Raw genomic sequence first — 24,001 nt, forward strand, 5'->3', positions numbered from 1 at the left:
GAAACAAGATAATGTTTTTTTTTTTATCAGGAGAGATTATCATTGCATCAGCTCTATTACCACATATGTTTACAGCACCATCAAAGTACATAGTCCACCAATCTAATTTCCCTTCCTCAATTGAAAACACATCTTCATCAGGAGGTACTGCTTGATTTTCTTGAAAGCCTCTTCACATTCTTATTCCAAATTCCAAGATTCTTATTCCTTAACCCTCGAAGATTGGGTTACAAGTCATGGTTAATTGGGATATAAATCGAGCAATGTAATTCAACCTTCCTAAGAAACTTCTTATGTCCTTCTCAGTCTTAGAAGTTGGCATAGATTGAATAGCCTTTACTTTACTAGGATCCATTTCTATCCCTTTGTCACTCATCATGAATCCCAACAACTTTCCATATTTCACCCTGAATGAACACCTTGCATGGTTAAGCCTCATCTTGTAGTTCCTTAGTATTTCAAATAATTCCTTCAATATTTGGACATGATTCTCTCCCTCTCTAGATTTAACAATCATGTCATCCACGTATACTTCAATTTCTTTATGCATCATGTCATGAAATAGAGTTACCATGGCCCTTTGGTAGGTGGCCCCAACATTCTTTAATCCAAATATCATGACTTTGTAGCAAAAGGTTCCCTATGGTGTTACAAAGGTTTCTTCTCCTTATCCTCTTACACCATTTTTATCTGTTTGTAACCCGAAAACCCGTCTATAAAGGAATATATAGAGCTACAAGCTGCATTGTGTGATAAAGGAAAATTGTCTTTAGGGCTAGTCCAGTTTAAGTCCTTAAAGTCCACACAAATTCTGATTTTATCTTCATCTTTGGGTACTACCACGATGTTGGACACACATTGCGGATACTTGACCAACATTCCATTGCTTTTCAAATTCTATCTTTACCTTGATCAAGGCATCCTAATGAGTTCTTCCTAACTTTTTCTCAACCAATTTGCATCCTTCTACTAATGGTACCCTATCCACTAGGCATATCTATATAATCTTGGAGTAATGCAATCAAATCTTCTCTTACTTTAGGAGTGATCATAATCCCTATCCTTAGTTTTTTCTTAATTTTTCATTACCCACATCTATGGTTTCAAGTTCCTCTTTAGCGGGTTTCCAAGCTTGTTCATGTTGTCCTATGTTATTTTCATCCTATTTTTCCTTTTCTATAGCTACTATGTATTCTTTAAAGTTTGGCCATTCGTTTGGCATGAAAGTGAAAAGTGATGTGTAAATGCATTGTAAAAACATAAAGATGAACTTTTGAAAATGCATGAACTCATTAAAAGAAAAAGTTTGGCTAAAAAAAAACAAGGATAAAATCTAATTGACATTTGGAACCTCGAAAAAAGAAAAAAAACACAATATCATGATCAAACGAGCATTGTTGATTAAATTTTGAACACCAATGGAGCTTCTTGGGTCTCCCAATTCTGGAATACCTCTCCCTTCGCTAGCTTTTAAATGAAGGTCTTGAGATTTAAGATGCTTTGAGCTTAGGCTTGTTTGGAAGCAAAATGATATTATGGAGCATACATCCTAAGGATAGGTTCTAGTTCCTTTATGTGAGACATAGGGTAGGTTCACTATCAGTCTAAACACTCAGCAAAGAGTTAGGGTTTACACAAACCTAAACCTTGACTCAAGTCACAAGGCAAGCTGCTAGTCCCCCACTTAACTTAAAATTTAATGTGTGTGCCCTAAAAAAGATAATAATAATAAAGTGATGCATGGCCATACCATGTATGACATAATGTAAAGATGCATGCTAGAGCTTTTAAACAAAGTAAATCATTCATAGTAAAACAAAACAACAACACATAGCATAATAAAAAACAATTACAAGCTTAGTCCAAGGGTCCCCAGTAGAGTCGTCATTCTGTCGCACGTCCCTGGCGCGGCGTTTGATGGCGATTTTTTGTTTGTTTTTGCTTGATTGGTTCTTTGGAGTTGGCACCTAGTATTATGGTCATTAGGAACTCTAATTGGTCTTTCAGAGATTCTAAAGCAAGGGACTGGTTGCATAAAGGGAAGGTATTAGCACCCCTAGTATGCCCTACCTAAGATAAGCTGCTTGATGTTTGGTTTGCTTTATAATTGCTATGGTATTGTTGTTTTCTAATCCCATCAGTTTTTCCTAGGTTTGATTCAAACTAAATTTATTAGGATAGAAATCCAAGAAGATTCCATGTGCTTTAAAAGTCTATTTTTGCCTCAGTGTTTCATACTCTTATGGCTCGTAAACCGTGGAGTAAAAACAATTGAAATGTCCTTGATTATAATCAAGGCTTCTTTCAAGGATATGTGATGACTTATTATTCATAGAAAATTATTTTGGATATTTACCACTTATGGTTTCTTTATCCAAATATTAACATTGAATAATAACAAGTTATTCCCAATAATATTTTGTATATTTATCCCTTTGGAATTTCTTTATCCAAACATTAACGGTGAATAATAGATGAATTCCCCCCAAAATAAGATTTTTGTATTTTTTGGAATATTGGCCAATACCTTTTGGAGTTTTACAAACATGTAATAAAATCTAGAAATGCAAGAAAATAGTTTTTGTATTTAATAAATCTATGCGAAAACACATTTTCAAAACCTCTAATATTTTTTTATATAAAAAGAAACGTTTTAAACATGTTAGGGTATTGGCTGTATGCAACAAACAAAAACATGTTTTATATTTTTTGTCAAAAAAACACAAGCATCACAGTTAATCGCAATTAAAGACAACAATCCATATGCATATATTCTCAAAGTTTGCAAGAAAACTGGACAGTAAAAAATAAAATCAAGGATGGCCCTTTGAACCCAACCCCTGTTACTTGCCTAAATTAACCAGTAACCGGTTCTGCCACAGTTGCATACATATGTATGCCACAGTTGCAGGGTAATTAATTTGGCAAAAACAAGGAAAGAAAGACTTACCTGCGAGGCAGTGGCTGGAGGCGAAGCGGGAGACTACTGGTTGCTGCTCACGTCTTATTTTCCCCTTGTATGCTTAATTTATCCTCGAGGATTAGATGAGGCGTTGCCATGCCAAATCATCTCAACTACGGCTATGATCATGCCCAGAACCACATGTATAGATTGAGACCATACACTTAGAGGGTGTTTGGGAGTGTGGTAGCTGTTGCTTTTCAAATAGCTTTTCGTGCCGAAAAGTATGCCAATAATGTTTTTTTATTTTTTAAAAATCATTTTTGATATCAGCACATCAAAACGATCCAGAAAGTACAAACCGAACTCAATTTTAGTAAAAAAAAAAAAAAAAAAAAATTGAAATTGGGCAAAAAGCCGTTTGGACCGCAGTACCAAACGGCCCCTTAGAGATGTTACAAATGTTTACCATAAGGGTCCAACTATCACCATGAATTCACTTTCAATAAGGCTAGGGAAATTCTGAACAAACTGATTCAAGCACTTTAAAACCTCCATTCTCAAGCTCTAATTATCAGGATCTTTAGGTTGCATAGGCGGTTCTAAGATAACATAGAACTGATCCATCCGTGGTTTAAGCATTGGTGTTATCAAGAAAATGATTTATGTCTTATATTCACCACTCATGATCCCGAGCACAGACACACAAGAATAAACTATTGTAAGGGCTTTCGTACGCAAGTAGTTGTCATAATTTTGAGGTGACGATACAATTATAAGCAAGCATGGGAACAATACTGGTACTAGCATTTGCATAACTGTATCATCCAAATCCCCAGAGAGAAGAGCCAGACACCTTAGAGCTCCATGCACTCTGCTCACATTAGTTCGATCGATAATCAACTTCAAAAGAAACGGCAATAAATCAGGCCAATTCTCAGGCTAGTCATAAACAGCAATCGAAGCAATGGCCATGCTAATTACAGTACAAATTTTTCGATGAGAATCATCCAACGACGGTAAAAGTAGTCTCCGTATAACTCCCTTCTCTTCAGTTACAACAGCAGGCGGCTCGAAGGACTCTTGATAGATTGCTTCAATAGTACGACAGTTACCTAACGCAATCCAAAAGGAAGTTCCTTTTTTCGCAGCAACTTTTGATAATGCCGCTCTAAAACCTGGTTGAAGAGAGGCTTGGCGAAGAGAAACTTCAGCCAAGGAACGGATTTCCTGTTGAGAAATGAAAAGCAGAGTTTTCTTTTTCCGACTCTCAAAAGGAGATTTTTGCGGTGAGGGTGAGTGAAGGGGGGGGGGGGGGGACAGTGTGTGGCTATTGTAGTTTGGAGGTTAGATCTTGGTCTGTTTGGTTGGTGGCAGGGAAAAGAAAGTGCAGGAGAGCTTTGTCGACTGAAAGGAGAAGGAAGAGGGCTTCCTTGGGTGGCAGCTCCTTTAAGGAAATATGGGTGGATATTCACTTATATAGAAAATCTCTACTAGTTCTATTTAAGGAAATATTGTAATAATTATTGCAAAGATTGTCTTCTATAACCATCACCAACAAATCCCATATATATGGTATTTTATATTGCATTGATCATTTTACATAACCAGCACGAATCAAATCATATATCTATGGTATTTTATATTTCAGTAATTATATATGATTTAATAATTATCTCATTGACATATTGCTTTTTTAATATTAGCCATGATGCTCTATGTTATCGCCATATGTAAACCCTTATTATTATTATTTTTTTTTTGTTGAAAAATTTATCAAAACATAGATCAAAAATTGTGTAGCAACAATGTAATTACCTATGTTTTTACTCCTTATTTTTCAAGGCCCTCGAGGCTCGTTTTGGTGGGTATTTACCTTGGTTTTCAGGCCTAAATTGTCTCGGCTAGTCAAGGCCCGTTACGGTGGGTATTTGCTTTTGTTTTCAGGCTCGGTTGGTCCCAGCTTGTTGGTGCCCATTTCAGTGGCTGTTTGCCTTAGTTTTCAGGTATGGTTTTTCCCTACCCATTTTGGGCTTGATCTAGTAGGTATTTTTCTTGGCTTTCAGGCACGGTTGGTCCTAGTCCATTGATGCTCACTTCGATGGGTATTTGCCTTGTTTTCAGGCTATCTTTTTTTTTTTTTTTTTGATCAAATGTAAGAAGTATATAGATCAAAAAAGGAGCAAGACAAGCTTGCAATACAAGCTGGAAACCAGCAAAGTACAGAATAATTACAGAAAACATAAGCTGGAGGCCAGCAATACAGAACTTACATAAAAGAGGTGAGGCAGGGGAACAGGCTCCCCAGGACAATCACCCAAAAATCAGATCAAGGGAACAGACTCCCTTTTACAGATAGGATTAGCAGTCGGAGTAGCAGGAGCAATCCTCAGCTCCAGCAATCCTAACAAACCAGCAGCAAGAATCATCCCACAATCGGATCGTAAAGTTGACAAAGCTGCACAGTGCAGCAGTACAGGCTCTTCTGTTGCAACCCAGAAGAACATACTCAAAAAAGGCTAAGCCTGCATCCAAAATCCAGCAAAGACACAACAGGGCGCATATCATCCAAGCAGGCTAACAACGCCAACAACCTGCACTTTCAACAGCAAGCAATATATCCAATTGATATCCAGCCAGCTTCAAGAAGAGCAGCATATCCAGCTGCACATAGCAGCAACAGGAGAGCCTCCACCCGCAGTGAAGACCATTCAAGTAGGCTAACAATGCCTACAACCTAGCAGCCAGCACAAAGAGCAAAGCTACGACAGCGGGGTACCCAAAATCCAATACAAATGAAACAGGGTGCATAGCAGCAAAGCAAGCAACAACGCCTACAACCTGCACTCCCAACAACAAGCAGAATATCCAAGTGATATCCAGCCAGCTTCAAGAAGAGCAGCATAACCAGCTACATATAGCAGCATCAAGAGAGCCTCCACCCACAGTGAAGACCATTAAACCATAGCCACGCATCAGCTAACTTCTCACTAGTATGCAAACGGCAGCAACAACCTGCATATCCAGCAACATGCAGGGGAAGAGAAATAACAGGCTAGAGATCCAACTTTAGCAAACCAAAATTGAGCAACTCCAGAAAGGTGGAGTAGCACATCCAAATCTGCAAACGCAGCAACTAAATAGAACCATGAAGCAAGGCCGAAACCATCCACGTTGGAAAGGACTTGCCAGAAACACAACTCCAGCAACCTGTAAGAGAAGACTGGACAAGCAGCTTGAACCCACAAGATGCAGTAGATTCAGCACACGAATGGTAATTCCAGCTAGCTTCAATAAGTATGAAACACAGCCCACCAATGGCAGATCAAGCTATATAAAGCATCAAGACGCTGCAGGATGAAGAACATCCCAGCAGGAAGAGACCCATGGAGACTGATTTCCATAAAACAACCAACCGATATAGACAATTGGCTACGAGACAGAGAAACCGCAACAAACAGTAACACAAAATCTGACGCCTTGACAGCAGCAGCGTCAAAAGACCAAAAACATGAGGATAAAGCCTCATGGTGATACAGAGGTACAAAGACAAAGCCCTCTAAAATACTGCAGATATAAGCATCATATAGTGGAAGAGGTAGGAGACCTCCTACATCCGCCACTTGCTACAGTGCAAAAGCAGCTTTGCCAAATCTCTAGGATGAAATCTGAGGGAGTACCTGAACACGGAGAGCTTCTAGTGTCACTATCATGAGCGCAAGTGCTCTGCAATTCCATGACTGAAAAAGGTTTGGGAACCCTATTATCAGATAGGCGAGAGACCCGAAGCATTTCGCTTTCAAGAAGGACGATTCATGACCCATCATCTACCAAAGAGCAAGACTGTGAGGAAGCCCCAATCTCAGCACCAGATCCGTGCTTGGATGTTGAAGAACCTGGAACAGTAGTCGCGTGGTAGGGTGGAAGCAACAAATCCATACCCGATTTAGTTAGGGTAATCTGGAACCCCTCTTGAATTAGCGTAATCCAAGAGAATGGTAGCTCAAAATTCTGTGTCTTATTGACCACGTGGGCCATTAAGAAACAGAGAAGAGAGAGATTCATAATATGGTCAGGAGTTGCAAGACGTTAGAGCACGAAGAAATCGCCAAGAAAGAGAGCATCTCTCTCTAGTTTCTCTCTCAAGCTGCAAACCCTACCTGGTTTTCAGGTTATCTTTGTCCTGGCTTGTTAGTGCCTATTTTAGTGGGGTATTTAAATTTTTTTTTTAGCCCTATTCGTCTTTGCCTGTCGGGGACCATTTCAGTAGGTATTCACCTTAGTTTTCTAGCCTATTATGCCTCGTTCATTGGGGCGAGTTTTGGTGGGTATTTACCTTTGTATTTAGGCTTGGTTGGGCCTAACCCATCAAAGTCATTTTTGGTGGGTATATACCTTTTTTTTAGGCCTAGTTGGTCCCGGCCAATCAAAGCCTATTTCGTTGGATATTTACTTTTGTTTTTGGGATTGGTTTGTCTTAACCCATTAGGGCCTGTTTTAGTAGGTAGTTGTCTTTGTATTTTAGCCTAGTTTGTCTTGGTTCGTCAGGGCCTATTTCTGTGGTTATTTCCCTTGGTTTTTGTGCTTGGTGTGTCCTAACCAGTAAGGGTACTTTTGAATGAATATTTAACGTTGTTTTCATGTCATTTGGTCCCAACCTAGCACAAGCTATTTCAATGAGTTATTACCTTGGTGTCAAGATATTGATGTCTTCTTCTAAGTGTAAGAGTGTCGAAGTAATAAATAATCTGGCAAGACCAGGGTCGAATCATAGGGAGGTTAACTATATAAATTATAAATAACAACACAATAACAATAACAATAACAATAATAATAGTAGTAATAGTAGTAGTAGTAGTAGTAGTAGTAGTAGTAGTAATAGTAATAATAAAGAGGAATTTGAGATGTAAGATTAATGTAAGGATTAAACAATAATAAAGATAAATGTCAAGGTTAGAGGATTCACTAATGGTATTTCAAACAAGTATAGTATAATTTTTTATTACTTAACTAGAAACCATACACAAAGGAGGTTCGAATCGGATTATAAATTGTTAACATGATTACATTAATTATCTTATTCGAGTAATGCCAATACTTGTAAATATTTATCAAGTATTCATGGTGATAACTTATATTAATAATAAATCAAGTTACTTTCATAGCACAGGTGTCGGTTATACCATACAATTGGGTTATGAAAGTGCAAAGTATCTGTTGTACCAAGGGGTTGTTCAACACAAATCTAGATTAACCATTTAACAAGCAAGGTATTAAGAGTGAGCAAGATAATAAATATAAAACATTTTAGTATCAAGCATTTTAGTATCAAGCATTAAAGTCCATGTTGAGTTTATACTATACTTATTTTTAAACCATTAGTGTAACCTTTTCACATTGACATAATAAATTTAGCTAAACATAATAAAAGAAAGAAATATAAATAAACAAGATAAGAACATAATTATATAAGTAAAGGAAAGGAAATGAAAAGCATAAACAAGAGATTAATATAACATAAAATAAAACTTGAACATTACAAAATACAAAGAAAGAGAGCAAGAGCATGATGTTGATCTGAACACCAAGATGCCTAAATACATGGCATATGCCTCCTTTTATGGGCTAAAATTTAAAACTATTGATTTGATGAATAATTGTTGAGTGGGTGGCCACAACCTGCTAGGTTGTGGCATATACCACACCAAGAGCATGGTTGAACGCGGAACAATGTTTGGGCTGCATGACATATTCGGACTTCTCTGTTGTTGCTATAATTTGGACTTGAAAACAACATTTTTAAATCTTAGACTCCTATGTAAGTTTTAGGCTTATGTCTTAGCTTTCCATTAATATAAAGCATACCTAAATCTGAGATTTACAACTCCAGATATAACCCAATTACTGAACAATGTTCCAGTTTGGACTAAACCAGCATCACTTTTCTAAGTTTCACCCTCTCTTTATCTTCTCAATTTCAGTAGTTGAATTCACCAATCAATCTTTTGATTTATGTGATAGGCCTGCATTTAAGATGAACATTTATCATATATTAAAGTATCTTATAGTATCAGACTTGTTATTATAAAACATGCTTTAGTTAAGGAGTTATTGATACTTCAAGTGTAAAATGATGATATAAAACCTTGATAAAAATGCACTTTTAAGTACTAATCAAGTATTTTCCATGGCTTTTAGGTCTGATTGGTTTTGATTTGTCAAGGCCTATATCGATGTCTATTTTCCTTTATTTTTAGGTCTGGTTTGTCCTTGCATGTCGAGGCATGTTTTGATAAGTATTTGCCTTGAATTTCAGGCATAGTTGATCTCGACCTATCAATGCCAATTTTGGTAGGTATTTTGCCTAGATTTTGGCCCTATTGGTTCAAAAGCATCACAACTCATTTCAGTGTGTATTTGCATAGGGTTTTGGGCCTTGTTTGTCCAAGACTATCAGGGCCTGTTTAAATGGATATATGTTGTAATGACTTAAAATTTCCATATAACTTTTGTATTTCTAATCATCATATTTGAGTATAATGGGGTAAATATTTTTGTAATCTATATAATAATAAATTCCATTATTGATCCTTTTGTTTACCAAATTTACAATAGAGTTTCCCTTATAACTTGTACATTTTCTCAGTTCTTTTTTTAATCCTTCTAAGTAACACAATATCAAATAACTCCATTGTGTATTTACTTAAAACATACATGAAATAAGTACACACACACACACACACACATTGAATTTGGTTCGTTGGAGTCGCCACCTAGTAATTGATTGCGGGCTACTAGGAAACCGGATGTACTAGTCTTGTCAGAGATTCACGGGTAAGGGACTGGTTGTGGTTAGGGAAGGTATTAGCATCCCTAACGCACCCTACCTGAGGTAAGCTACTTCGTGATTTTTGACGTGTTAAAGAAGTTTTAAAATTTTCTCTTTTCATCGGATGTTAAAAATACAACTTACGTATAAGTTAATAAATCTTTACCATGATCCAATCAAAATATTAAATTCTTCTTTAATCCTTGCAATTTTATCATAAAAAAAATAAAAAAAACATTCATAAAACAAATATAAACACACACATACCCTTTCACTATTGTTGTTTCTTTTCTTTTCTTTACTTTTCTTTTACATCCACAATACAAATAATAAAAATTCGCAACAATTAAACAAAAATTACATTAAAATTACAATAATAGCCCCAAAACAATCTGGAATTTACAGAGAACCACCAGAACAGTGTTGGGAACATCTTCTAGGCATCTGAACAGTGGCGGTGCTTTTGCTCCACGCGCCACCGCCATTGGCGGCGCATGGGCTCACGCGCCGCTGCTGGAAACTCCCAAAAACCAGGGGATCTTGAATGTCTTCTTCCCCTCTGTCTTCCCACGTCGGCGGTGAAGGTCACTATCACCTGCAACAAGGGAAACAACGCACAAACAACAGTTGATTTTAAATTTTTCTTTTCATCCAGATCCGTTCTCGGATTCGGTTTTCTCCGCAGCTCAGTGTTTTCTTTTCGTTTCCCCTTTCTCCTCTGTTTTCAGGCGGTGGGATGTGTGACCAAGGGGCTGTCGGCGGGTGTGCAGCTGTTGGTGGCCGGTTCGGTCTGTGATGGCTGCTGTGGAGCTGCGATGGAGAGGGGATGGTTGTCGATGTTGAGATGGAAGAGCGAACAGATCGCGATCTGTGGGTGTGCCACTGGCTGGTCTTCCTCCTGTCGGTGGTAGCGGCGGTTGGGCTCGGTGCTGTCGTCTGTGAGGCCTGTGGATCTCCGGCGCTGCTGGAGGCAGTGAGCTGAGTCTGCTGCTGACCGGAGGAGATGGCGAAGGGAATGGTTCTGTCTTGGCTATCGGCTGGAAGGAGAAAAATGGTTGTTTGTGGAAAATGGGAGGAGGTCTTGGCCAGGTAAGGGAGAAGAAGAGGGGGCTCCGGTGTGGAGAAAAAAAATTCAAGGGTAGGGGGCGGCTACTTTTTTTTTTTGGTAGAGTTAAGTTTAGGTCTAGGGTTTTTTTTTTTGCTTCTCCTGATATTTCAAAATTGCCCCCTCCCATTGTGTGAGTTGAAGACCAGTGTTTATAGGCAGAAATATTGCTAGGTTTTCAAAATTGGTCCCTTAACTTCTTTTTTTTTTGTAAATTTTGATTTTTCTGTATTTTTTTGTATTTTTTGAAAATGAGCAATATCAACGTCGATTCGATGAGGAAAATCAATGATTTAAAAAAAATGATGCATGAAAAGTCAAACGCGTTCAAAAGACCCTTAAAAATGTAAATTCTTTTCTAGGCGACATTGAAAATGCTAAAATGACGAGAATATATTAAAAACATATTTTTTTTGGATTTTCATTGTTTTTTTCTCTATTTTTTGGATTTTTTAAAAATATATCAAAACATGGGTCAAAAATTGGGTAGCAACAGATGCCCTCTCTTTACAATGCTTACGAAGCAAAACTCCTCAATGTTTTGCATAGTAAGCTTTGTAAAGAAAAACTTGTCTGCTTGTCTTCTTAACACTGTTGAATCCACTCATCTAAAGACCTTATTTTTTTTCTTTTTCTTGTCTTTCTTTCTTTCTTTCTCTCTCTTTATCTTTTTTTTCTTTTTTTCGTTAACCTGAGATCCCATCTGGCGACCTCGTTTACCAAAACCAAAGAATGTGTATAGCTCGGTCAACCTGAAATCCCATATGGAGATTCCCTTTAACCAAAGCTACATGAGATCCCATCTAGCAACCTCATCCAACTGGAACTGAAAAATATGTGTAGCTCGGTCAACCTGAAATCCCATCTAGCGATTCCCTTTAACCAAAGCTACATGAGATCCCATCTGGCGACCTCATTCAACTGGAACTGAAAAATATAGGTAGAAAACGGTCTCATTGTAATGGGTGACCTACCCAGGTGGAAAGAATATGAAAAACGGTCTTATTATGATGGGTGACCTACCTAGATGTAAAGAATATGAAATGCGGTCTCATTGTAACGGGTGACCTACCCAGATGGAAAAAATATGAAAAATGGTCTTATTATGATGGGTGACCTACCCAGATGGAAAGAATGTGAAATGCGGTCTCATTGTAATAGGTGACCTACCCAAGTGGAAAAGAGGAAGAGTGGTCTCATTCTTATGGGTGACCTACCTAGGGGGGAATGGCCTCATTATAATGGGTGACCTACCCAGGTAAACAAAAGATGGAGAATGGTCTCATTCTAATGGGTGACCTACCCAGAAAAAATGGTCTGATTGTGATGGGTGACCTACCCAAGTGGAAGAATGACCTCATTGTAATGGGTGACCTACCCAGGTGGAAAAGAGGAAGAGTGGTCTCATTCTTATGGGTGACCTACCCAGGGGGAAGAATGACCTCATTATAATAGGTGACCTACCCAAGTAAAAAAAAAGATGGAGAATGGTCTCATTCTAATGGGTGACCTACCCAGAAAAAAAATGATGGCCTCATTGTGATGGGTGACCTACCCGAGTGGAAAGGGGGAAGAGTGGTCTCATTCTTATGGGTGACCTACCCAAGGGGAAGAATGGCCTCATTATTATGGGTGACCTACCCAGGTAAAAAAAATGGAGAATGGTCTCATTCTAATGGGTGACCTACCCAGAAAAAAAATGAAGTGTGGTCTCATTATAATGGGTGACCTACCCATGTGAAAAGAAAAAAAACGGTCTCATTATGATGGGTGACCTACCCAGATGGAAAGAATATGAAGTGCGGTCTCATTGTAATGGGTGACCTACCCAGATGGAAAAAATATGAAGAACGGTCTTGTTATGATGGGTGACCTACCTAGATGGAAAGAATATGAAAAAGCGGTCTCGTTGTGATAGGTGACCAACCCAAATGGAAAAAATATGAAGTGCGGTCTCATTGTAATGGGTGACCTACCCAAAATGGGAAAAAAGAAATATGAAGTGTGGTCTCATTGTCATGGGTGACCTACCCAGATGGAAAAAACTATGAAGTGTGGTCTCATTGTAATGGGTGACCTACCCAAGATGGAAAAAATATGAAGAAGTGCGGTCTCATTGTCATGGGCGACCTACCTAGATGGAAAAAAAATGAAAAACAGTCTTATTATGATGGGCGACCTACCCAGATGGAAAGAATGTGAAGTGAGGTCTCATTGTAACGGGTGACCTATCCAGGGGGAAAGAATGGTCTCATTGTAATGGGTGACCTACCCAAAATAAAAAAAACATGGAGAATTGGTCGCGTGGTAATGGGTGACCTACCTAGAAAAATGTTGGTGAGGGCTCAAAGGCACACTCAAAATGAGGTAGGGTTAGAAAACGCACTACCCGAGAAGTGAGGGATCAAAGGCGCACTCGAAATGAAGTAGGGTTAAAAAATGCACTACCCGAGATGATGGCTCAAAGGCGCACACAAAAAGAGGTGAGGGCTCAAAGGCGCACTCGAAATGAGATAGTGTTAGAAAACGCACTACCTAAGAGATGATGATGAAACACCGATATGATAATGTTGAAAGCAATGCATTATGGTTAATACGCATGTATTCTTACCTGAGAAAAATAGGTCCCCTTTTCTTCATGGTGTCTTTCTTTTCTCAAAAGTTGGAGTGTTGGCAGTGAACTTCGATGGCTTTTTCGCTCTTGCTTACTCGAGTCATCTCTTGTAATCTTGACCTCTAGGAAGGACTAGATATCATCATACTTCTTTGTTCTCCACCTCTTTATCTTAAGGGTTGCCAATTTTGCTCGACATTTTCTTAGAATGGGTATCATGGAGCCTGCCCTATCATATGTTTCTTTATTGCCCCCTAGCTTGATCATGCCCCCAAGTGTTCAATTTGGGTTTGGGGATGAGGCTATGTGAAGGAAGGTTTGACAAGGAGTTGTTTTCATGCAAAATTTTTGGAATTCCAAAGTTATTCCAGACACAGAAATTATTTTGACATGGATTCACGGCAAAACTCATTGTGAAGAAATTCAAGTGCTTCTTATGGAGAGGTTATCAAAAGTGATGAAAACTTTTTGTTTTTCTTTTGGGTGAAAAATATGAAGTGATATTTGGCTAGTCGAAATGGTTCAAGATTTAATAAGAGAGTTTCAAAGAATCAGTCTTGAAAGCATTCATTTTATTTGCATGAACAATGATTTGGTTCACATGAAAAAGCATTGCTTACCGATCCAGATTGCTTGCCTTTGATCAGAAAGGGCTTGATTAGGCACGTAATGTAGGCTTGGGTTTTTTTTTTTTTTTTTTATCAAATGTAAGAATATATTAAGATCAAAGGTAACAAAGCCACAAAAGTAGCAAACAGAAAATGTATATACAGAGATGAGGGTAACCAGTACCCTAAAACTAAAATGGGGACATGCTCCCATTGAAAAGAAACATAAAACAAACATCCCTAAGGCCAGAAGTAGCCACACATAGAACAAACATGAGGGACTTAACCAGCCAAACCAATGCACTGCCAGGCAAGTCAATCTACTGTCAGCAGAGCCAAAACAAGCAGCCGAAATCCAACAAAAACATCCAACTGCTCCTCTCCCATGCCGAACCAAGTCAACAACATGTAGCCATCATAATTCAACAAACCACAACAGCAAAGAACTCAGCCCCAAGGGCCCATCAAAACCCCCCCATGAAATAAGGACCAGCTAACTACGCGAAGCCAACAGAGGATAGACCATGCAGGGGCAAGATAAACATGCATTCACATTAAACTACCCCAACCAATCCAATCAGAATGCAACATTGTAAGCCAGGGGATTTTTTTCATGAAAATACAATATAGTGTAAAATAGAATCTGAAATTTTCTGAAAACAGCCTCAACCAATTTGCTAGTGTTGTCAAAAATTCTCCTGTTTCTTTCCTCCCAGATCAAATACACAAGAACAGCAAGAGATACTCTTCTCATTTTTTGTTGTAGCCCTTTTTTGGTGTGTTGTAAAACCTGGGTAGCTCTGCTTAAGGAAGGCATATTGTGATGAATCTTGAGCTAGAGTCTGGTCTTTCTCCAAAGAGAAGACGACCAGTCACAATTGAAGAAGAGGTGAGCATGAGACTCATCAGCATTCTGACATAGAGGGCATATCGGATCAGGGGAGAGAAGCCGGAGACGATCTCTCGTTCGCAGCTTGCCCAGCATTGCCAGCCATAGGGAGAAACTATGTCTTGGAAGGGACCACTACTCCCAAACTACATTTGCCCAATGGACAGGCTCAGCTTTATGTCTGAAAAAATCATATGCATTGGCTGTAAAAGGACATTGATCTGAGTACCAGCTTGAGAGCAGTTGTTGCAATTGAGCTACCCCTCCACAAAGGCTTAGCATTCTGTTACGAAGGTAGAAGATTGACTTAAACAGAGGAGAGTCAGTTTTCTTGGCATCCAAGGACCAAATGGAGGCGTGGGCATGTAGGCTTGGGTTCTTGGTTATGAAGAAAAAGGATATTTACAAGCTCAAAAAGTGTTTAAGGGATTTGAAGACTAAGGATCACTTGTGCTTGTTTCTTGACCTTTTGTCATTTGAATGTCTTTCCAAAATTGATCTATTGTGCCCCCTTAGTGATGGGCTTGGGCTTTTTCTCTTTGCTTTTGTCTTATTCATATGGTTTTGAGCATCATCATATTGTTTTTTTTTAGCTCAAAACTTTTGGATCCTTTGGATTTTTCTTCATGCCCCCTAGCTTTGTTTGGGCACCTTTGATGATTGAGAAATTTCTTTTATGCCCCCTAGTATTGCTTGGGCATTTTCGATCATTAAGGTTTTCTTTATGTCATCGCGCTTGCCCCCAGTGTGGGGTGTGATCCTAGCCAAGGTTATTTATCTCAAGAAAAGCATTAGGCTCAAAAGGGGACTGCAAATGATATATTTTAGCCTCGTGAAAAGATTATCAAAGATGGCCTTGCTTCATTTCAAACTCATGCATTTAGGATCGGTAAGCCTTGCTTTCATGCGAGTATACAATGTGATTTCTCATTATTCATTCAAATAAAACTCAGCTTTTGAAGTCACTTCATGGGTTCTTTTTGTTTTTTTTTTTTATAAGTTTTCTAGGTGTATGGTTACCTTTCTAACGAATCACCTGAATTTCCAAAACTTGTTTGTTTTGGACAAACATCCACATGATTTCTGTTTTTGTACTAGACTTTGAATTCACAAAAATCCTGATGTGCGATCATGCATAATTTTGGAAGAAAGGGGAAACATACCCAAGAATTATTGGTGTAATGGCTTCATGCTTAACAATTATGCTCAATATGTTCTTTGTATGAAACAACAACAAAAATGAAGGTATGTTATAAACACATGATCTTATTAACAAGAAAGGCTCATTTGACACGGAAAGTGTTGTGGAATTTTGAGCCAAGTTACCAACAAAAACTGGAATAGGTTGAAACAAAAATCAAGAAATTTTGCAGGCATGATCAAACTAAGGTGTTTTTTTTTTTTTTTTTTTGCAGAACAAAAATAGACTCCATTATGCACCAGTAGTGCAAATCCCCTTTAGTCAGCCTTCCCACCAAAGCTTTTTGCAAAAATACATAATTGTGTCGAGGCTCTTAACCATGTTTGCCCCCAATTTCTTCGGGCTGAGTCGTTGTTGGGTTTTGAACAAAAATGAATGGTTAGTTGGAAGGAACTTCCCTAGAGTTATTTTTCAGTATTTGCTCGAGTAAGCTAGCGGCGAGTCACACTTGTCTTCAGAAACTCCAACTCTTCTTAAAAATAGACATTACGACAGGCACACTCTTCATCTTCTGTGTTTTTTCCATTCAAAGTCGGGTGTTGTGGACTCGTAGGGGACCTACTTTTCATTCCGGTGCATGCATGACAAATGTATGAACATGTAATCTTTATGATGAACTCGCCCTTCGAGGGGTGACAATATGGTCGTAACTCTTGTATGATGGAACAAGAATCGTGATTTTTGCCCAAACTCTACAATGAAAATTTTCGGAGTGACGGCCAATGTGTCACCCACAAGTCTTGAGTTCAAGATGCTTCAAGAAGGGTTTGTCCTTATGCAAATAATGATAGCACATACATCTTAAGGACAAGTTCTATTCATTATGTGAACATGGGTAGGTTTTCTATCTGGTCTCAAAAAGGTCTCATATCCGCCCAGTGACGTTCTTCGTAAAGACAGTATGGGGGCGTTGCAAGGAATAGTTAAGGCACGTATACCCACCATTACCAAGCAGGCACTCAGATATGAGTTGGGTGTTTCACGCATCTGAACCCTGACCAATAGTCTTAGGGCAGATCGCTAGTTCCCCACCTAACCTAGAAGCTTGTGTGTGCTTTTAAAAATAAATATAGGTGATGCATGAAACAATTCTATAAAATGCATGGAAAAAAAATATAACAAAAAGATAAAAATGCAAAAAACTTAAACACATCAAATACACAAAGCTTAGTCCAATAATGTCAGAAACAGTACCATCCCCAATGGAGTCGCCATTCTATCGCACGTCAGAAAATCTGCGCGGCATCGGCTGGCGATTTTTTTCTCGTTATGCGTTTTTCTTGAATTTGGTTCGTTGGAGTCGCCACCTAGTAATTGATTGCAGGCTACTAGGAAACCGGATGTACTGGTCTTGTCAGAGATTCACGGGTAAGGGACTGGTTGTGGTTAGGGAAGGTATTAGCACCCTTAACGCACCCTACCTGAGGTAAGCTGCTTCGTGATTTTTGACGTGTTAAAAAAGTTTTAAAATTTTGTCTTTTCATCGGATGTTAGAAATACAACTTACGTATAAGTTAATAAATCTTTACCGTGATCCAATCAAAATATTAAATTCTTCTTTAATCCTTGCAATTTTATCATAAAAAAAATAAAAAAAACATTCATAAAACAAATATAAACACACACATACCCTTTCACTATTGTTGTTTCTTTTCTTTTCTTTTCTTTTCTTTTACATCCACAATACAAATAATAAAAATTCACAACAATTAAACAAGAATTACATTAAAATTACAATAATAGCCCCAAAACAATCTGGAATTTACAAAGAACCACCGGAACAGTGTTGGGAACATCTTCTGGGCATCTGAACAGTGGCGGCGCTTCTGCTCCACGCGCCGCTGCCATTGGCGGCGCGTCGGCTCACGCGCCGCTGCTGGAAACTCCTAAAAACTAGGGGATCTTGAATGTCTTCTTCCCCTCTATCTTCCCACGTCGGCGGTGAAGGTCACCGTCACCTGCAACAAGGGAAACAACGCACAAACAACAGTTGATTTTAAGTTTTTCTTTTCGTCCAGATCCGTTCTCGGATTCGGTTTTCTCCGCAGCTCAGTGTTTTCTTTTTGTTTCCCCTTTCTCCTCTGTTTTCAGGCGGTGGGATGTGTGACCAAGGGGCTGTCAGCGGGTGTGCAGCTGCTGGTGGCCGGTTCGATCTGTGATGGCTGCTGTGGAGCTGCGATGGAGAGGGGATGGCTATCGATGTTGAGATGGAAGAGCGAACAGATCGCGATCTGTGGGCGTGCCGCTGGCTGGTCTTCCTCCTGTCAGTGGTAGCGGCGGTTGGGCTCGGTGCTGTCGTCTGTGAGGCCTGTGGATCTCCGGCGAGGAACGGCGCTGCTGGAGGCAGTGAGCTGAGTCTGCTACCGACCGGAGGAGATGACGAAGGGAATGGTTCTGTCTTGGCTATTAGCTGGAAGGAGAAAAGTGGATGTCTGTGGAAAATGGGAGGAGGTCTTGGCCGGGTAAGGGTGAAGAAGAGGGGCTACGGTGCACTTCAAAAAATCTCTGCATTTTTCACCATTTTGAAAAACCTCTGTATTTTTCACCGCTTTGAAAAATCTTTGCGTTTTGACTTGGGTAGGTCACCCATTACAATGAGACCACCTTAAAAACTTTATTTTATTTATTTTTCTTTGGGTAGGTCACCCGTGACGATTCGACCACTTCAAAATCTCTAAATTTTCAAAAGAAAAATCTTCTAGTTTTTACTCTGAGTGCGCTTTCTAGCCCTTAAAAGGATTCATAGTTTCTCAAAATGATGAGTCCATCATCTCTCATTCTTCTTTTTCTTCTTTACAATGCTTACTATCTAAAGTCTCTTACGAGACTTTCTATCGTAAGCATTGTAAAAAGGGGGGCAACTGTCATAACATAATTTTGGGTTATTCCCTAAAAATCACAATTCTTTTTCAAAATAAAATAATAATAATAATAATAAAGGCTGGCAACGTGGAGAAAAATACCGGGGAATCAAACTGCAATTTTGGAGAAAATTCAAGGCCTATTTGTACCCAATTATGCCAAAAAATGGAGAAAACAATGCAAATTCAAGGTCAAATTAAATGATTATTGGATGAATTTGCATAAAAATTAAGTCCAAGGACATAATTAAATTTTTAATAGGCCAATTTGATTTAATCATGGGCCAAATTGAATTTTAATATGTTTGAGAATTATTTTTTGTTCAATTAAAGGATTTAATTAAGTGTAAAGACTTAATTATACTATAAATGGGTCAAATTAATTTTATTTGGGGCTTCATTGGTGAAAAATTAAGTTTGGGAGCCTAATTTAGGCTTAATTGAGAATATTGGAATTTTATGAGACCAAATTTAATTTGTTTCAAGTTAATTGGTTGAAATCAGGGGCAAAATTGCAAGAAAATTGAAGTTTTTGGGTCAATTAGGGGTTAAATTGATAAATTTAGTAGCCAAGGACCAATCTGCAAAATGCGCCAAACTATAGGGGCTTAATTGACAAAAACTGGGGGTGAAATTAAAGAAATTGAAAGTTTAATGGTCAATTAGGGGTTAAATTGCACAAATCCGAGACCAAGGACCATATTGCAAAAGGCGTGTAAATACAGGGATGAAGTTGAAGTTCTGCAGGAGTCTAATTGCATTAAATCAAAAGTTTAGAGTCAATTAGGGGTTCAATTAAAATCAATTGGAAGATGGAGGACTAAATTGAAGATTAGAAAATTTCCCTAATTTTAACCGAAAACAGTGTCGTTTTTGCTTTTTTTTAAAAAAGGACTAGACGACGCGTTGTATGATCACTGTTCATTGTCTTCCCTGATTTTTGCCCGAAAATGACATCTGAGGGAGCTAGTTTTAAGGTGCATTTAATGCCTTATATGTCCACCAAAATTGACAACACATGCACAAATATGGTCACCTGAAACCCCTCTATCCCCGAGTATGGTCCGTTCAGGCCTATTAACATGACACCGGCCCCGACACTAGCCTAAAGTGGCCACCTCAGGCAACCTTTTACCTGCAGAATTGACAAATCACGATGCACACTTTGAACCAATGGTTGGGATGCTTACCAACCAAACAAAAGGTCACGATTTGGCACCATTAAAGAAAAATATCCCTCTTCCACCTCCAATAAATAGGAGTAGATTTCATGTTCGGAGGAAGAAGAAAATCGAGTCCAAAATTTGGAAAAAACCAGCCTCCTCCCCAGTTTTTTCTGCAACAAGTCTCTCTCTATTCTCTCTCTCTCTCCACCATGCTCTCGGCGACCCCACCACTGTCACCGTCGGCTTGACCACCGCCCTCTCCACAACACTTATCCCTCTCCACCGATTGCTTCTCCTTTTTCCTCCACAGCGGCAGCAGCCCACCAGTACTGCCATTTTTGTTTTCTTACTTCTCCAATATTGACAACAGCAACACCGACTCCTCCACAGACGCCGCCACCAACTTCAGGGCGACTGCCCAGACCAACTACTCCTCCCAAGCCTAGATGGCCTCCCTTTTTTTTTTCTCTCCTTCTCTTCCTCCACATTCCCCCTGTCTACATCACCCTGCATGCAGAATGAATTCTCGTTCTGCATGTGGGGTGCAAAATAATTCACTCCCTGTGTCATGTCAGGCCAATTATGGCCCAACTCAAATGGCTAGGTCTGGCTCGGCCCCCATTTTAAAAAAAAAAAATGAAAAATTTCGAAACAAAAAATTCAAAAATCCTTTGAAAAAAATTGTGATTTTCTCAAATATGTTTCTACTAATTTTGCATAATATCGGGTTGTATATTTACATTGTAAAATACAAATCCAGTATTAAAATACCCGGTTTTCTCCGAAATATTTCAAAAAGAAATTCAAAACATTTTCAAAAAAAAATCTCCAAAAATTTTAAATCAATTTCTCCTTTCAAAAAAACAAAAAAATATATTTTGTTTTCATGCATACGGCCAAATCCTAAAAATTGTCTGAGCATATTTTCATTAAAAGATTGCATCTTTCTCATGTTTTGAAAATAAAAAAATGGATATCATAACCAGTTTATGATCATCCATTAGGGTTTGGCCAAAATATCAAAAAAAAAATCAATTTTATTTTAGGTTTCAGATGTAGACTTTAATATATGTGAGGTGTAAAATTACACAATAAAGTACACCCTCGGGTGTTAAAGATACAAGGTGTAAATAAATGCGATGCTAAAATTCAGACTTTAGAATGGTTAGGATTTAACCGATAAGGTAAAGACTCTATCATGAAGAGAGATCTGCCTTGAATCTTAGAAAAGACCAAAAAATAAAAACCTGACTTGGAAAAAAAAAAAACAATCAAACAACAATGCAGCTTACATTAGGTAGGGTGCCCTGGGGGTAATGCATCTTTCCCTTGCACAATCAGTCCCATACTCAGACTCTCACAGACTATAGGTTCCTAGTAACCATAATACTAGGTGGCGACTCCTAAACATTAATCATAATTTTATCCAAAAAGACCTTCCCAACACACAACACCTAACATAGGAGGCATGACAAAAACCTCTGTCGTCGCTAGATGACGTCGCGCTAGCACTTGTGCACCCCGCGATAGTCATCTTGCATGGATTCTTACCATCCATACCTAATGTGCATGTACATACATTTGCATTCATACACATACATCAATTCATTTACAACACCCAACTTCGAGCAAGAAACATGAAAGATGAAGAGTGTGCTCATCGTAACGCCCATTTTCAAGAAAAGTTGGAGTCTCTACAGGCAAATATGGCTTGCCTCACTAGCTTACTCGAGCAAACACTTGAAAATGCTTCTAGTGAAGGTTCTTCTAACCAACCCGTCACCTTTAATCAGACTTCGACAACGTCTCAGCCCGAAGAAAGAATGTGCAAACATGGTCAAAAGCCTCAACTCAATCCAACATTTGTGTAGTCAGCAACACCTATACTGGCCCTAACAGTCATGGATATATCTATCAACAAGTCCCGTAAAGCCAGGTCATCTGATAACATTGATCAAGAAAAGATGGTAGCGCTAGAAGCCAGAATCAAAGTCATTGAAAGGGTGTTTGTTCTCAAATGTGGTTGTCCCAAAAAAGTTTCATGTTCCTAAGTTCATCAAATATAGTTAAACACTATGACCCACGACTCACCTCAAGTCCTATTGCAATAAAATGGTAGGATTAGTACATGATGAAAAACTATTGATGCACTTTTTATACGATAGCTTAAGTGGGGCAACATTGAGCTGGTATATGAGATTGAACAGCACAAAGATCCGGAAATGGAAAGATCTGGTAAAGGCTTTTGTCAAGAAAAACAACTACAACATGGACATTGCTCCCAATAAAACTAACTTGTCCAATCTAGAGAAAAGGGATAAAGAAAGCATAAAGGAATATGCTTAAAGATGGCGGGAACTAGCTGCATCCCCCACTTTTGGACAAAGAGATGGTCACCCTATTTATCGACATGCTCAAGGTGCCATACTACAAACATGTGATGGGTAGTTCAGCCAAGCAATTCATTAATGTTGTGGTAGTGTGTGAACACATAGAGCAAGGCGTTAAAAGTGATAAAATTTATGCACCCACCAAAAAAGGCTTTGGAGGGAAAGAGGTCGATCATGTGGGAGATGGCTATAGGGGTAGGAAAAATCCATTCCAAAACTACCGCACTCCATCCCAGATTGCCAACATCAATCTCAACTCTCCATCTCCCACCACAAAACCTGAGCCCCAAAACTTTGAATCCAAAAGCTAAATTGGAAATTTCCTAAAAAAGAACTACCAAAGGATCCAAGAACAACTACCTTCATTATCGCTACCTCTAAATGAGATGTACCAGCAACTATTAAGCATCGGGCATGTAGCTTCCAAACCTTTAGCACCTCTACTGCCACCTTACCCTGGCTAGTATAAACCAGAGCTCACCTATGAATACCACACTAGTGTTGCTAGGCATAACATCCATACTTGCAATGCCTTCAAAAGAAATCTTTTGCAATTAACTAAGGCAGAGTGGATAACATCTAAAGACACTCCTACCTAATCATGCTTCGGATAGTAGATCAATAAATGCACTAGAAGCAGAATGCCCGGAAAAGCACCAATGGTAAGAGAAGGATGCGAAGAAGGCGACATGAATTCTTGAGGGACTCGAATTTTAAAGGGTATTCATGGAGGACAAAGTTCCATAACAGAAGGGAAATGTACTAAAATGGGTGGATGGAGTCTGCTCTATTATCACTTTTTGTTTGATCATGTTTGTTTCAACCTATTTTAGTCTTGTTGGTAATTTGACTCATAATGCCACAAGATTTTCTCTGTCAAATAAGCCTTTCTTGTTTAATAAAATCATGTGTTCTCTTATTTCCATGATATGCCTTCATTTTCATTGTTGTTTCATGAAAATAACACACCTACCCGAGCATACCTTTTACATATGTCGACCTTGATGTTGGTCGCCTTTTTCATTTTAGTCTTTGGTCTTGAATTTAAGCATTTTAATGCTCAATTGATCAACAAACTTTTAATTTCTTCAATTTGACCCCTGATTCGGTCAATTACGGTCCCTTTATTTATGCATTTTTTTCCATTTTGGTCCTTCATTTTGGATTTCTTATCAAGTCCCTAATTGGCCAAAAAACTTCAATAGTTATGCAATTAAGCCTTTGATTTGACCAAATCAACTCTTAAAAATTATAATTTGACCCCTGAACTTTAATTTCTTCTAATTAAAGCCCAATTTGACTTAAAAATCATTTTTTATTGTAATCAAACCCTCCATAAATTCAATTAAACCTTCAAAAAAATTTAATCGAATCCATAAACATCTAATTTTGGGTTTTTCTTCCTCGAATTGAATTTTCTTTATCAATAGGGCTCT

The 24,001-nt window shown here is 38.6% G+C and overlaps 1 protein-coding gene across 1 annotated transcript in view; it reads left to right on the forward strand.

Moving 5' to 3' along the window:
* LOC140955715 (uncharacterized) overlaps positions 1-23,231 on the forward strand; it is a 106,550-nt gene extending 83,319 nt beyond the window's left edge. Inside the window, 3 exon segments of the mRNA XM_073409896.1 lie at positions 22,595-22,732; positions 23,042-23,157; positions 23,159-23,231. Of these exon segments, the coding sequence (XP_073265997.1) occupies positions 22,595-22,732; positions 23,042-23,157; positions 23,159-23,231 (327 nt within the window).
* Positions 23,232-24,001: the final 770 nt, after the last annotated feature.

This window comes from Populus alba, chromosome 6 (assembly GCF_005239225.2).
Source record: "Populus alba chromosome 6, ASM523922v2, whole genome shotgun sequence".
NCBI classification, from domain to species: Eukaryota; Viridiplantae; Streptophyta; class Magnoliopsida; order Malpighiales; family Salicaceae; genus Populus; species Populus alba.